General features: G+C 34.8%; 1 protein-coding gene and 1 long non-coding RNA gene across 2 annotated transcripts; both read right to left on the bottom strand.

The window, feature by feature from the left end:
• Window positions 1-3,467: 3,467 nt before the first annotated feature.
• On the bottom strand, window positions 3,468-4,566 carry LOC140893596 (uncharacterized). The gene is made up of 3 exons (XR_012153210.1): window positions 3,817-4,566; window positions 3,612-3,750; window positions 3,468-3,535 (listed from the first exon to the last, which is right to left on the bottom strand). It is a non-coding gene; the product is annotated as an uncharacterized lncRNA (long non-coding RNA).
• Window positions 4,567-7,589: 3,023 nt separating this feature from the next.
• Window positions 7,590-11,006, bottom strand: LOC140889385 (formin-like protein 1). The gene is made up of 4 exons (XM_073297098.1): window positions 9,510-11,006; window positions 9,199-9,404; window positions 8,801-9,045; window positions 7,590-8,497 (listed from the first exon to the last, which is right to left on the bottom strand). The coding sequence occupies exons 1-4, from the start codon at window positions 10,979-10,981 to the stop codon at window positions 7,709-7,711; spliced, it is 2,712 nt and encodes a 903-aa protein (XP_073153199.1). The 5' UTR covers window positions 10,982-11,006; the 3' UTR covers window positions 7,590-7,708.
• Window positions 11,007-15,386: the final 4,380 nt, after the last annotated feature.

Raw genomic sequence — 15,386 nt, forward strand, 5'->3', positions numbered from 1 at the left:
CATTGAATCCAATTGACAAATCATGATCCCGAATAATATCAGCCAACCATAATTTTCAAAAGGTAGAGCCCAATTACTTCCAAAGTAATCCCCATGTTTTTACCTCATGTCCAATAAGGGCCCAATAATATGACGCCGTTTATTGTGACATGTCAAGATAACCCATCAATATTAAGTTGTGATGGACGGTCGCCATGTGGATCCCCAATAATATGAGCCAATTCCATGGGAGTTCCACCCAACTTACAACATGTGTCGATCCAATGTACAGCTTTCCGACGAACGGGCCCCCCCAATAATATGAGCCGGACCATATCCGCGGGTAGCATCTCATACATTGATCGTTGATGGAAGGTAGGAATATTTAAACAACATTTAAATTCTTTTTTTATTAATCTTGATATCAATTTTAAATCATATTTAAAATGAGGGATTTTTAATTTTGAAAATTTGTCTCATCATGCAATTTATGTATGCTTGCGGGATTCATACAATTTAGTCTAAACATGCATACATCAATAATATCATATATTATTTAAGGATGATCGATCCCATTAACTAATCGACCCGTGGTTGCCAATCACGAGTCTAAGTCTAATCCTAGGTGATATGCAAGTATGCAATGCAATCCTATTACATTGAGCTTCCAATTTACATTTCTTCGGTCTTCATTGTCTGCTGGGCCCACCATTTCTTCAAATCTTTGTCTCCCACTAAGTCTAATAAATTTACAATAAATTTCGATGACAAATATGGGATACATTTTTAGGGGTGGGAACGGGCCATAAACCAGGCCCACTTTTATTACATATGACAATCATATTGGGCTATAAACTAAGCCCATTAATAAAATCCAACAACAATAAGACAAATGTAAATTATCTAACATACACCTAAAACATTGGTCATGGCAATCGATCATCCTTTATCCAATAATTAATTCAATAATTAAATAATTGGATAAACATGCAAAGGCATCATAATTTAAAAGATAAAATCATATTTTATCTTATCCAACCATAAGATCATATTTTATCATCAATTGTACCAAAATAATTAATTTTATAAAATTTAATTTAACGGACAAAATTTATAAATTTTCCAAAAATTCAAATTTATCCAAAAATCAATTTTAAAATTTTTGGACTCGAACAATTCGATCCGATGCCTCGTGAACCAATCAAAAACAATTTTCGATCGGATCAAAAACTAGAATTTCAAAAAAAAAATTAAAATTTTAATTAAAAATTAAAAATAATTTTTTCCGGGCTGCCCGGGAGAATCCCGGGCAGCCCGCGCCCCAAAGAGGGGCCCGGGCAGGGCAGCCCGTCGCTGCCCCTTGGGCAGCGACGCTCGCTGCCCGATTTGCCCATTAAAATTCAATTTTAAAATTTTCGTTTTGTTTCAAAAACCGAGGCTTAAAAATTTTGTACAATCGATTAATTTAATCATTTGATCTGAGCAACCTGGCTTTGATACCACTGTTGAAAACGAGTTCAGATCAATTAAGAATTGATACCCGGTGCAGCGGAAGTTTAAAAAATTTTATTTTTCTATATGGAACGATTCCATATCATGGGTATCAAAACTTTACGATTAAATTATGTTGCAAGTAAAATAATAATAATCACAATTAATAATATTTTACCTCTTCAAGCAACGGCTTGATTATGGACACCAACAGAATTTAATCTGCTCTTCTTGTATATCCTGGGAACCGATGGCTTCACGATCAATCTCCGGAATAAGGTCCACGAACAGAAAACAGAAACCCTCTGATTGATTGCACTAGAGATCAATCAGATGTTTATCGAAGAGAATAAACAGATTTGATCTGTTAATTCGATTTGTAATTTTTCACAAAAATTACAAGTTGAATTTTCTCCAAAAGGGACAGAGGAATTTTTGAAAATCCTCTTGAAAATTATATGTAGTGTTCGAAATTTCTAGACTGAATTCCTAATGAATTTTGAACACTGCTTACATATTTATAGATAATTTCTAGACTAGATTAAGTTATAATTGTATTAGGACTCTAACCCCTTAGGGCCCACAATCCATAACTTAAGCCCAACAAGCCAAGCCCGTTGTTATAGAAATTAATATAAAATTTATCGTGACTCCGATTGATAAACTGATTTTACCAATGTGCACATAAACCATTTCTGCATCTTTTAAAGTCAAGATAATTTTTCTGAATCCGAATTCAGTCATTTTCCAAAAATGCCCATCCCTATTTCATTTTAGGAAATCCCACTCCCTTTTAATTAAGAAGTCCAACTTCTCTTTCATTAAATTTAACTCTTTAAATTTAACTATCTCTACGGGGTTTTAGTAATCCATTACTTGTGTAACCCTCAATGGTTCAGGAATACAGCTAGCCATGGGCTCACAATTCCTTGTGACTCGGAACAACAATTTCCGACTTACCCATCGAATCATGGTAAGAGCGCCTAGCAACATCGCCCCATGATTCCCTAGGTATTACTGATAGTGCCTGCAAGAACCAGTAGATTTTGGTTAGCGTACAGTACGGTCCCTTCAACCAAATATCCCGATCGAATCAACAACCATTGGTGCATCGAGAGTCGTTCGAGATTCGATAACTATGCATAACATCTTGGAGATCTATTAGTGACATCGCATTTGTTACTAGGAAAACCCATTAACCTAAAACACATCATGTACTCTGGCCAGAAATTCGTCACACTAATATCTCCTCAGATCGCATAGGATATCCACACTCGCAAGTATGTGGTGAATCCTTGACAACAAAGCATCGAATCCTATATGTGTCGTAACTGTACCCAATCCCGACACCTGATGACCCCAATAGAGTCGGTAAACGAGTCAAAGTACAGTACTAGCATATAGAGTCTCAATGATGTTTCAAGTAATAAGGACTAATGGTGTACAACCAAAACCGCGGACTTTATCCACTCGATAAGTGATAACCACTTGGAAAGTCCGAATAGGGTAGTTCGATCATTCATCATATGAATATCCATTTGCATGCTTTGAACATCTCTATGTTCCATACCAATGAAACGTGATACTCGGCATCGCAAATGCTAGTCTCAATCTCGAGCGATCCTTATTCTTATTAGCGGACGGCTCAATTGACTAGGAATTGTTTAGAATATACAGTGACTATAAGATGTGTTTCATGATAGCCATCCCCATGTGCTACCACATCTTACATACACTATAGTATATTCAAGGTCTTTATCAAAACAACAATAGTATATCATAATATAACATTATGAAAAAAGATAAAGTCAATGCCATTATAAAAATGTAAATTATATTAAACAAAAGATTGTTTATACATAGAGTCACAAAAGCCCTTAGCCACAAGTTGGCTAACCGGACACCCACTCTTTCAGATACCGCCTGAAAATTAGATTAATGTAGTAAATAAATGTCATAATCATTATTTAACATAACAATTCATTATTCCTATATTTACCAAAGAACTTCCTTGCTTGTCTCTTAACAGTTTCTCTTCATCTGGAAATGGTACTATATCCAGCACCTTTTCATAATTAAAAACAAAATATCACTTATGCAATCATATTTATGAAACCTCAGCAAAAAAATTAGCAACTTACCCTACTGAAATTAATTCTTTTAAATAACCTCTCAGAAACGTTAGTATTCTTTGGTATTTTACTCTCATCCCAGCGAAACAACCGAGGGAAACTATGTAAAGAACGTGCACGTCGATGGAATTTTTTCATACAACCAGGCCTGAATACAAAAGGTTATTAATATAAAATTCAAATACAATCATACTTCAAAAAATAAAAAACTTACCATCAAGCCAACAATAAAATCATCTACATACGTCTTTGTTGCAACATTTCCTTGCCCATAACCAGTATGTGCGAAAATTTGGTGGCATGAAAATTTGTATGTTGCGGCTCTCCAAGATTAATCAAAGAAGGTCGATAGGTCATCAATGTATTACATAATAGATTGAGGGGTAGAATAGTTACCGACGGGAAATAACACAATTAAATTCAATAAAAATAAAAAGCCTAAGAAAATCGTCAATATCAGACTCCTCGTTTGATCCACCTAACAAACACAATTTCTCATTAATCAGTTTCCTGTCTAAATTGCCAAGGTTTCCTGCAAATCGTCGAGCTATAAATTTGAACTCTATGTTCGCATCAAAATCAGCTGGTTGCCCTACATGGGCCAAACCAAGGACGATGCTAAAATCAATTGATGTGAAAAGAATAACAATGCCATCATCAAACTCGAAAGTACGAGAATTGTCATGGAATATCTTTAAAACTATATCAATTATGCCTCTACTAATGGGCAACTCAGGCATCTCGAGCCATGGAGCAAGTGGGGTGTTTTTAATCCTTGCTTTTTGCTTATCACCCAATTTCGGTACCACTTCATCCAATACATTTCTGAAATATGTCGGTGAACAACGCGAACAAGCTTTCTTCTTGTTGTTCTTGTCTTTTCCCTCATCCTTCTTCACTTTCTTACCATTATACTTCTTCACATTTTTTCCATTATCCTCTTTCGGATTTTTATCTTTTCTGAACATTTTTGGTAAAAACTTCATTCATACAAAAATTAATTAACAAGATCAAACCTCGGTAGAACATGGGTAGACATAATATTCCAAACAAAAAATTTAATTAACAAGATCAAACCTACGGACTGATATTAAAGGCAATGATATGGAAATTAAGCTTTGAAAGGGGGTTTCTAGGTACATTGAAGCATAACAGACAACACCCACAAATCCAATTGAATAAGATAAAATAAAAACTAGTCATATAATTGTAATTATGACAACAAAATCTAAATTATTAAAGTCTCCTTTTTCCAGGCGACTTCTGTTGTACAGTGACTCTCCAGTAGACAGTGACTCTCTGGACATTTTCTAGCTTAGCTCTGATCTCTAGTCCAGCTCAGGATGGTTTCAGCTATCTTCCCGCACCTCAGTGTCTGCCTTTGCTTTTGCTGAGCTCGAGTTGTGTATTTCTGCTGGCTTTTTGTTGCACAGGATGACTGCTGATGATGACTTAGTTAGTTGTTTATGTTTTTTTGTCTGTATTCATTTATATCCTAGGGTTGTCTTAGTTGTATTTTATACGTTACCCTAGCTGATCTGACGTGACTTTTACTATTGTATAGCTTTTTGGAGAGGTCTTGGCCTAGTCACCTCTCCTTTAGGTTTTCTTTGTTGCGTTTATTTATGTTTATATACAGGTAGGGGTCTGTCTAACCCCGCTTCCGGCGGTGTTTCTTTTTTTAAAAATAATAATAATAATCAACAATAAACACTAGAAGAATTATGATAGCAAGGTCCGTTTCCAGCTTTCATTTTCAATTTAATCCAAGTAAATTATAATAGACTGGTGAATGAAACAATAAACTCTAGGCAAAGAAGAAGAATGCTCCTAAATTTGGTTAAGGGGTAAAGATTCCGCGTGGGCCAAATTTCTGTACACAAAAAAAACCTAAATTTAGCCCAACGAATTTTCGGATTTTGAAGTGAATTTGCCTCTTACTCTTGACGTGAAGGGTTCTCGATGGAGAATAATGGTTGACAGTGAAAAGTAAGAAAAGGGGAATCGATTTATGAAAGTGGAGAAGAAAAATATGGCTCGAGTTTCAGTCAGTGGATAGGAAAATAGCATGAGAAAGCCCTCGAACAAGCCCTGCAATATTCGAACATCTACTCGCGTCGACGAGGCTTTCCGACGGAGAAAAATGGCCACAAAATGCAAATCTATTTACGAGAATGAGGGGAGAAATCATGTAAATGAGTGTTGTTCACATTATAGAAAGGGCAAAATAAGTGAATTTGAAGGCGGTTTGGGTTGAAGGAGAATTTGCACTACCATTTAGAACGATGAAGAGGGAGAGAAACCCTTTTTTCTTATTTTAATATCCAATAATAATAATAATAATAATAATAATAATATTTTTATAATAAAATTTAGAAAGAGAGTGAAAACAAAGAACTCAAATGTGTCAGGGACAAAAGCCCAGTGCACTTGTAAAAGGGGAGTTTCATGCCCTTTCTAGAAATCGAACATGTACCACCAGGCTTAAGTACATATTTTTGTTGATTCGCCTAGTGCCTAGGTGGTTTTTTATTTTTAGCTTAAATATCTAATTATTCTAGTATGATTCATCTTAATATTTTTTCAATAATTCCTCTTTATCTAATTCACCTGACTAAGTTGTGTTTTTCAAGTCTAAATATCTAATTATTCTTATTCATCTTAATATTTCTCCAATAATTTCTCGTTATCGAATTCAACTCGAAATACATGACATATTTCTCCTTTTCATCTGATATAAATTGATAGACAAATATGTCAAATAATATTTTTCAAAAAAATTAAAATTAAAAAAATATAAAATATTATATGTTAATCTAGGCGGCCGCCTAGGCGGATTTTGATGCGTCTAGGAGGCGATTAGGCGGTCTAGACGGCCAATTAATGTAATAACTCCCAGAAACTTCAACTGTTTAAAAATTGGGGCGGTGGCTAATCGCCTAGCGCCTAATACCGCCTTTTAGAACACTGATATATATGTAAATTTTGGAGGGCTAACATTCGAGGTGGGTTTGGCAAAACACAAAATATGTTCCAGAGAGGTTTCAATACGAGGTTCCCTAATTTATCATTTTGGATAAGAAATTGTGCTTCCTCTCGACGATTCACCTCACACCCATGTTCTCAAATCGGACCGGATCGGCCTGTTCGATCGGGAACCGGCCACTGGTCCGGTCCGGATTACTCCTAAAAATCGTTCTGACGGTCAGAACCTATCAAAACCGGTCCGGTCAAGAACCGGGTCAACTGGTTTTCTGAATTTTTATTTTTAAAAATTAGTTTTTTTAATTTTAAAACCTTAATATTTTATTATATATATATACAAGATTATTTGGAATTTGTACTTCATTAAAAATATTATTTTAGTAATATAAGATTTGTTTAAAAAAAACTTTTTTTAATTAATTTATTTTTTAAAAAAAATATATAACTATAATTAATATTTTGAATATATATTTATATGGTTATTTAGTTTTCAAACTATGATAAATAAATATTTTTTTTTCTATTTATTTACATTTTTTAGGTTTTTAAAAATTTAAAATATATTATTAATTATATTATATTATGTAAACGGTTTTCAGGTCCGATGGTCTCGTTAAAATTGTCCGATTGGGTGGACCGTTTTTTAAGGTAAACCGGTTCCATCACTGGTCCAGTTATGAAAACATTGCCTCACATCTCACAGTTCACACATTACTACAAAGAATTCCTGTGTTTTTGTCATCCGGAGAGAGGAATTTTTCCATTTTCTAGTCGAGTCGAATGGATTCAAAGCGAGTTGGATCGACCAAGCCTGCTCAACAATTCTGACCCTTATTTCATCTGTTTGGGATAAAAGAAAGATGGTGTTATTGGCTATTTGTTTGGCAGCTGAAGCCACTACTTCAGTTGCTTCAACACCCAACACATATAGCTCAAACTGTATTACATTAAAAATACTTCAAACTGTTTTGTAAGCGAAAAGAAATGAAGCAAACCGTTCACTACACTTCAATAATTGTATTATTGCTTCAAACATATGTTAAAGATGATCTGCTTCCCAACTTTGTTTATATTACTATAAATACAACATATCTATATATCAGATGGGCAGGATACAAGTATTAGACGAGAGGAGAAGTTGGCTCCTCATTAGAATAGTGTTGCCGCCTGTTGAGAAATACCCCAGAAACTTGATGAAGCATTGGATTCACGGGAACTGGAAATTTGTGGCCAGAACTGATCGTGGTTCGTTCGTTTATGGAACCTACTTCCTTGCAGACCCGATCTAAAATCGTCAAGAAGTCTCTGACAATCATGAAGATTCTGAACGGATGAGCTTCTTCCCTAGTCGAGTTCCCATGGAAGTATTCGGTTATTTCCTTCACTAAAGACAGGGCAATGCTTTCTCGGGCTTGAATCTTGATAATCTCCTCCTCTGCCTTTTTTATGAAGCTGTTCATGGAGTCGGAAAACTTATGGGATGTTGCTTCATTTAATTTGACTACCTCTAGAATGTTCCAAAGTCCTTTGGAAAGCTTGGAGACTTCACTGCCAAGCACTTCTGCATCCATTGCAGCAGCTTTCTTCACATTTGAGAGCTCCGAACTTAGCCTCGAAACAACTTGGAGGCCTAACTTCCTGTATTTTGTATCATCAACTACTGAGTTCTCATGAGGGCTCGCGCTAGAGAGATGAACGCCTTCACTTTTAATAATCTCCTGGACGACAAAATGCAAAAGTGTTGTTTTCCCATCAGTCCCCTTAACATCAACAAGCTTGAGGAGTGTGTCGAGTTTGAAGGCATGTGCATCTCCACGATCTGTTCCCACGTTCATGCGGTTCCCAGTCTTCAATACTGCTTCGAGAAGCTTGAGGAACATTCTGTTGCTCCTCAATTCTTCACAAGCTGCCTATAAGATCAAACATTTTTTACAACGAGTATGATAAAATTTAACCATTTCCTTGATTCTAAAGGATACAGGCTGAAACATGAATTGGTGTAGCATTTAAGATAAACTTAACCAGAAGACGCAACTTTCTCAAGATTCAATAATACAAGACTTTGTTTTTGCAGCACACATGGTCCTCCAACTTTGTTTTGGAGCTTCTAAAATAGAGGATCTCTTCTACCCCAACTTATAATTCATGTTTTTTGTCTCTAGGTTGTCAAAAAATCCGTTAGTGGTCTTAAAGTTGAGATGATATGCAGTTACCTCTAAAGTTTCAAATGACCTTTTAAGGTACTCGTTCTCCAAATCGAATTTGGACACGTAAAGCAGTGAATCCATTCTCCGGAATGCATAAGGTATATCAAGAACTGTCTTCAGAAATTTCTCGGCGGCACCAAGCTTGATCGGAGAATCATCTTGGTATTCTTTTAACTTTCGCTCCTCTTCCCTAGTTGGAGCCATCTTCATTAAAGTTTCGAGAAGCTCGGAACTAAGACTGTCCGCATTACCTGTTCAAAGGCCTAATGGATGATACCATATGCTTTATGCATAACAGATGTGGAAACCAGCATCGTGCATACATCATATATATTCGAATTATAACAAGAGACATTCCCTACCATCATAAATACAGAGAAATGTACGAGAGCTTAAAGAATTACCTTCCGAAAGACCTTCGCAAACTTCTTCTACAGTCACATTGAGTGCTCTCAACAGAATTGCAATGTTCTGTGACTTCTTGGGATCAAGCACTCTATTACCATTATCTTGCCCAGGGGGAGGGAGGACTTGCCACCTGGTTATTTCCTTTTGATTCATCTTCGAAGTATTCGCAACAAACAATGTCTCTATCATCTCCTCGTTTAATCTACATGATATTTAACAACAGAAGGGTGGCGTCTTAAATCTTAATTGATCCGAAGTAAAGAAAGCAAATTATATGTGTCACAATGAAAAGAAATGCAAATAATACTTGAAAGAGCTGGATTGGAGATGATCCCACACCATTTCCCGATCAGAGCTGGCTCTTACTTTATCCCAATGCAATGTCTTCAATCTCGGCTTTGGAGGGCTCTCCTCATTTCGATCCACAACTTCATTCGAGTGTTCGTTTTTCTTATTTGGAGATTCTTTATTCTCATTCTTCTGCACAGTTTCGGAACCATTTGAAGGTGACTCAGCTGGAGAAATCAGCCTAAGATTTTCAACTGCTGGGTGTTTTGCAGATGTGGTCTGTGTTCTGGGAGATTCCCATATTTTCCTCTGCGTTAGTTGTGGAATTGGTGGAGGCGGTGGAGGAATTGGTGGAGTCCTCGGCGCTACTGTTTCTCTGCTTCTTCCGAAAGATGATGAACGGGGACGTGATGCTGATTCTGATTCTGATTCTTCCGAATCTCGATCCTGAGGCGACGATGACTGAATTTGGCGATGCAACAACACATCGGTTGGAATCTCAATCAACTCCGGTGACTTGGGAATCGAATTTGTTGAGCTAAAACTATTCGCCGGTGAAACACTCAACGTAACTGACCGCAATGGAGATCCTGAGATAGAAGAAGTGCAGGTAGATGAAGAAATTGAATCGGAGCCGTGAAGATTCTCAACTTCAATTGCGGAGAAAGCCCTTCCAGCGCCTGTTAAACTCTCCCTTCCGTTAAACCATCCTTTCGGAGAGTAAAACTCTTCATCTTCGCCATCTTTACTCGAAGCTATGTCAACATTATAACTATTCAGGAAACCATGCTGCGCCATTAAAGGCGGTAAGGGACGGAGCTCCGGCGAGTCGATTTTCCGGGAACTAGAATCTATAACATGGTTCGAGTTGCTTCCGCTTAAAGAAATACCACCGCCTACAGTCTGAGAACTGACCATTGTTCCCAAGTACAAGAACTCTGAGCTGGTTTGCGACGGCCGCTGAAGCTTTGGAATGTGGCGATGGTCTGGCACCTGACTGCTTGTGGCCGCGGTGGTGTCGGGTCTCTGGGATTTCGAGTGGTTGAATGATGATCTTCGGGCTCCATCGCGCTTGCGGAAACGGAGGAAAAGAGCAAGAAACAAGATTGCCACAGCGGCGGCAACGGCTGCGACGGCGGCGGTGATGAGCTTAGTGGATGCGGTTTTGGGCTTGGAGGAGTTCGGAACAGAGAGTGAGGAAATATTGGCTGGGAATGAAGCGTAGGAGGCGGCGGAAGGGGGTGGCGGAGAAGAGAGAGAAGACGGAAAGAAGGGAGAGTCGTTTGGGTAATTGGAAAAAGGAAAATTGGGGGAAGCAATGGGTGGGATCGGGGGGGACGAGTCTTCTGGGAAAAGTGGTTGGTGCAGAATGCGGCGGCAGTGGGCGGCGAATGCACAGTGTAATAGGAGTGGGAGGAGATGGAGTTTGCGGGTGGCGACGACGGCGGTGGGCATGCTGGTGGTATCCGTATTTTGCAGTGTCTTTCGCATTAACTTGAAATTGAAAAAAATAGCATACGGTAAATCCCTATCCGCTGTCATAAAAATAAACGTTACGACATAATATTATTAATACAAGCATCATTTAAAGTTAAACATAAAATAATAATAAATCGATAAATAATATAATATAATTAACAAAAATTAGTTCATATAATATTTAGTTTGATTTATAAATAATAATTTGTTTGATATAATTGATTAAATTTTAAATAAGATGATAAATTATTATTATTTTTAATAATAATAATGTCATTCATGAAAACATATTATTTTTAATTATGAATATGTGCAGGGTAGATTCTTTTTTACGGATAATGATCTGTGAGATCATATCACAAGAAATTCGTTCTTTATTTTAACAAGAATCTATCGCTCTATGATGCTATGATTTTTCGCTATTATAAGATTTTACACGAAAATTTTTTATAAGGTGATCTCGCTGTCAATATTGTGAAACGACTTTCTTATTTAATCCGAATAATGAAAATGTAGTATTTTTATATTTATGATTTGGATCACTCGTCTTAAGAATTATGAATATGTATTTGTGAGGTTGCCTCACAAAAAATCTGTTCATTGTTTTAAAACCATTATTTATTTATTATTGATATAATAATTTTTTTATCAAACCTAGAGGATTAATTCGGATATATTCGGGTCGGTTGGAGTTTACAATTTTTGATATGATTTCTTTTCGGCTCGAATTCGGGTTGAAAATTTTGTTATTATCATTTTTGCATAAATTTGAATCAACTTCTCTAAATTTATCCACAGAACCGAGAGACATTTACAAATCCAAACAAATTAAAATAAATATATAACTTTGCTACACAAATTTAAGTTAAAAATAAAATTTATATTTTAAAAATAAAATAAATTTAATGAAAATATGTTTATTTATATTAAATAATTTTTTTATAAATATATCTGATCAAAAAAATTATTTAATCAATTTAATTTTTTTAACCGTAAATTTTTTGTTTTATTTTTTTAATAATTTTTAGTCCGATCATCAAATTCGAAAATTAGAACTAAAATTCAAATTTTTGAAAAAAAAATTATCATAATGATACTAAATAAATAATAATTTTACAAAATATAATTAATTTAAATTAAAAAAAAAAAAAAAGAAAGGGGGAGGGGGTTGCACATGAGGACTTGCAAAAATTGCAAATCCCCATGTGCTTATGCTGGCAGCGTATGCTGGCGCTGCCAGCATGAGCGGACATTGCAAATATTGTAGCGTTCGCGGATTGCAGTAGTTTTGCAATATTGCAATTCGCTGTGGCGTGCATTATTTTTGAATTTGTTTTATTTTTTAAAATTAAAAATAAAAAAAAAACCGTAATGAATTGGGAAATCAAGGGGTCCATTGGGGAGTATAAAGAATGAAAAAAAATTGATCTTGCGTCCTATGTTGTATTAACTTTTTAGCTTCGATTTGACTCCATATTAAGTTTATAATAATTAATAAAAAATAATAAAAAGTTAGTACGTAAAAATATAGAAATAAAGATATAGGATTGAAGATTTTTTTAAATCATTTCAGGAAAATTAAAAAAAAATCATGAATAAAGGCATGTAATGAAGTAGATATGAGTAATGTTAAATAAAACTTAACCAAATCAATTGTAGTAACCAGAAACTGTTTTACGTGATTAAGTAGGTAATAATGTTTAGTATAAATAAAACATGATTAAGTGATTTTAATATGATAAAATCGAGTAGATAAATGACCTCGGATTGATCGGAAATGTGTCATAGTACAAAGTGGGTTCAGATGATTCGGAACCACCGAACTTGGACTAGTATTGATCGGAAGATCCGAACGGATCGGAGGGACTAAGTGAGTTCGAAAGCTAAGGGTCGAGTTTAGACCTTCTGAACATGGGATCGGAACTTCCGAAGAGCTAGGTCATACGCAATATCGACATGCCCAGAGTGTACCAACACGTGAGATTGCATGCTGAGATTGGAACTTCAGAAGTGGGAGTTCGGAACTTCCGAAGTGCAGATTGGATTTTTCGATTAGAGTTGTTCGAAAATGTGGCAAACATTTGAGTTCGGACCTTCCGAACTATGTTTATAAATAGAGGTCGAGTTTCTCACAATTAGTATGTGTTTGGATTTGTTTGAGAGAGTATCAGTTTATATTCTTAGGGTTTTAGTCTTATACTCGAGGGTCGGGCGATAGTGAGGTGCTCGGGACTTGTAGCGGAGCTGTGCTTGGGTCAGATCCTTCGACATCAGCGGACTGACAATGAATGCAGGTATAATCTGAGATCCCTAATAGTATTAAGGAGTATCTATTATCTTAATTAAAACTTTTAGATCAATATTAGTGATACGTAATTATCTTTACTTGTAGTGATGAATTGTAGATGCTTCTTCTTTAGGTCAGTGTTGAGATACGTAAAGTACTGACTGAGTATCCAGCGATTATGCATGCTTATATGTTGCATATTATGTGTCATTATTCATGTTTTACTGTTTTATTATATTATGGTCTCTGTGTATATTTATGTTGAACCGAATCTCTTTCGAATAGTCTTTCTAGTAGAGTCGCTCAGCCTTATACCCTTGTTATATTGTTGGACACCGGGAGACGCTGTGATGACGGGGACTGACGTTACGATTATCTTGACGAGTGTGGGAAGTTATCCAGCGGAGTTGAATTCAAATGGTACTACACACTAATTTGCGCCTAGACTGAGTAGGACTAGAGAGTTGACCAGTATCCAGTCATTTTGCATGCATTATATATATATATATATATATATATATATATATATATATTATTATTATTATTATAGTACTCGTGCTTTTTGTACTGGCCGAAGGTTGCTCACGTCGGTGTTTTTCATGGACATCCAATTCGATGGGGCAGTTGCATGTGACTCAGCAGATGGACCTGTGCGTAGTAGGTGGTGACATAGGAAAAGATGCAAAGGTTGCTGTTAGTTACTTAGTTTACTTAAGTTGTTAAATTCAATTGGGTTGTATATTCACCTATTGTTTACTTAGGTTTTCGGTTGTATTATGTCGGTTAGCAGTTTATTTAATTTTCACAGTTATCTTTGATGTTATTTATCTTTTTAAGTTAACTGTATGCTTAAAATTCTGGCTAGCAGGTGATTTCAGGTTGAGTTACTACATCAATTAAAAGTTATTTAGTATGAAATTAACCATAAATTTTAATTAAATAGTAGGATATATTTTTAAAAAAAATGTCATGTAAATAACCATATGGAACTCCAAACTAAATTTTAGAAAATTATAACTAATGAGAAGTTTTATTTACACTTGGTAATATATATATATATAGTTATATATTTTGCATTTGATGATGTAAAAACCTCATGTTTAAATCTCACTCTTTAGTAGTATTTTGATATTTTCTCATACAACCGACATCTTTAGCAGGACCTACAAATTTGATTTCATCGTGGCATTGATATAAAATCAGTTAAGTTATAAATTTGTTCTCTTTGTTTTGATGTACAACTATTAAGATTGTTCTATATATTTTGTGCGATGGGACGACGAAATATATTTAATAAAAATGATAAATCACTATACACGTTTTGAATATAATATAATATCATTAAGAAATAATAATATTAGTCCGTGATTATAATTTTTAGTGACATAACTTATTTGAGATTTTAAAAAAATAAAATATTGCATAATAATGCGATGATATTTGATGATGATTTATGATGTAAAACATTTTCAAATTTGAAATAAGTTTCATTAAAGAATTTATTATATATGAAATTTTTATTTTATAATTTTCATTAAATAAAATTTATTGTCATTAAATGAAATAACATAAGAAAGTGTGTAAAATTTTAAAAAGGATAGATTGTCATCACAAAATTAGAAAAAAAAATATGTAAGGATAATAATGTCAATCTATAAAATAGATATGTGAAGTGGAGTGTACTGAAACTCCCCAAACATTAAGTATTAATATTTGATTTTTATTTGTTCTGGAATATAAACTCACGGTAGAACTTATTTGAATTCAACTCTTTACTCATTTCGATTCTCTGTATTTATTTTGTATTAAGATTGAGTTCAGTATAAATTTATAGTTAGATATTATATATTTGAAACATGTGTCGTAATTTTTATAAAAAAATATAACAGTACTGTTTCTACATAACATCACACGATAATCTAATCGGAGAAGTATTTAAATTTTATTGATTGCAAGTGGAATTGAAGTGAATAATCATGCATAAATTCGTATAATAAATAAATTAATAATGATTGAGTCGAATGAATGATGTTTTTGAATGGATGAATTGCATCCAGCTAAGATTCTGTTGGGGGACTCCTTTCATTATTATTATTTATTTGCAATTAAATCAATTATTTATGAGTTAAT

This window comes from Henckelia pumila, chromosome 3, assembly GCF_033568475.1.
Source record: "Henckelia pumila isolate YLH828 chromosome 3, ASM3356847v2, whole genome shotgun sequence".
NCBI classification, from domain to species: domain Eukaryota; kingdom Viridiplantae; phylum Streptophyta; class Magnoliopsida; order Lamiales; family Gesneriaceae; genus Henckelia; species Henckelia pumila.